Consider the following 1256-nt stretch of genomic DNA (forward strand, 5'->3'; position numbering starts at 1 on the left):
GCCCCAGCTCCTTTCCCATCACATCCAAAACCGCCGTGCTCCAGAAGTTCAGGCTCACATCCACGTCCAGGGACGATGCTTTTTCCTTTCTTGACTAAATCTAAACAGGACCCTCTCCCTTTCCCTGCAGAGCACAAGGTGGTTCCTGCAGGGCTTCCACAGCCAGCTGTGTTTGTTCTTCATGATCATTGCTAATAAAGGGACATCACCAATGCCAGAGCCCGGGCCAACAGCTCCCACCCTGCACGGCTGGAGCAGGAAGCCAGGGTGCTGCCAGCTGTGTCCCTCTCTCTGGGGACAGCCTGCTGACCCTCTTCCTCTCTCCTTTCCAGCGTTCAAGCAGAGTCCCCAGGGCATCCCAGCACTGGGGGCTGGCGTTAAGAAACGGAGGCACGGGGAGGAGGAGATATATTACGTGCCCGTAAGTGTTTGTCAGCTGCACTTGGCTTGGGGAAGTGGTGGCATTGTCCCCTCTGTGAGAAACACTTTAGGGACACAGAGTGGGGCAGGATGGGGTGGCACAGTCTCCTGCAGGGTGGCAGGAACAGGGGCTGAGCAGAGACCTAGAGAACAGGAGCAAAAGCATCGGTGAATGCGAGTGTTGGAGGGAGCCCTGCAGCCCCAAACAGTCCCTGGGCAGAGTGACACTGCGCCGTGTGTGCCTGGGTGGGAAAAGGGGCCGGGAGGAAGGTGGCCAGGTGGGACAGGAACAAAGCGAAGCCCTGGGCTTGTTCCCTCCTCCAGGTGCGAGGCCGGGAGAACTTCGAGATCCTGATGAAGATAAAGGAGAGCCTGGAGCTGGTGGAGCTGGTCCCGCAGCAGCTGGTTGACTCTTACCGGCAGCAGCAGCAGCAGCTCCTGCAAAGGCAGTAAGTACCCCCAGACCCCCCGAGGGGAGAGGCTGTGGGGCTGGGGACCCCTCAAGCAGCCCCAGTCTGGGACTGGTCTGCTGGCTGGCAGCACATCTGCCAGTGCCTGGTACTGAGCACAGGCTGGCACCGACCGCAGAGCTGCATCAGTGCAAAGTGGCTCTTCTGAGCCCCAGCAGGACAATCTGATCAGGGCAGGGGGGCTCCATCCCACCCGCCACGGGCTGACCAGCCCCTTGGCTTTCCCCGAGCAGGAGCCAGCTGCAGAGTCCATCCTCCTACGGTCCCGTCCTTTCACCCATTAATAAAGTTCACGGCGGAGGAATCAACAAGCTGCCGTCGGTCAACCAGCTGGTGGGGCAGCCAGCGCAGCACGGCTCCAGCTCC

At 60.4% G+C, this 1256-nt stretch overlaps 1 protein-coding gene across 7 annotated transcripts in view; it reads left to right on the plus strand.

The window, feature by feature from the left end:
* The window catches only part of TP73 (tumor protein p73), a 26218-nt gene that overhangs the window by 21596 nt on the left and 3366 nt on the right, over positions 1 to 1256 (plus strand). For 3 of the 7 annotated variants that reach the window (XM_010165572.1, XM_010165568.2, XM_010165573.1), the window contains 3 exons: positions 333 to 421; positions 745 to 869; positions 1124 to 1256. The exon at positions 1124 to 1256 is cut by the window's right edge. In XM_010165572.1, the coding sequence (XP_010163874.1) occupies positions 333 to 421; positions 745 to 869; positions 1124 to 1256 (347 nt within the window). The remainder of the gene's footprint in view (positions 1 to 332; positions 422 to 744; positions 870 to 1123) is intronic. The other 4 variants (XM_010165571.2, XM_010165574.1, XM_029084402.1 and 1 more) reach the window with 3 other exon arrangements.

This window comes from Antrostomus carolinensis, unplaced genomic scaffold (genome assembly GCF_000700745.2).
Source record: "Antrostomus carolinensis isolate BGI_N321 unplaced genomic scaffold, ASM70074v2 scaffold30663, whole genome shotgun sequence".
In the NCBI taxonomy this organism is placed as follows: domain Eukaryota; kingdom Metazoa; phylum Chordata; class Aves; order Caprimulgiformes; family Caprimulgidae; genus Antrostomus; species Antrostomus carolinensis.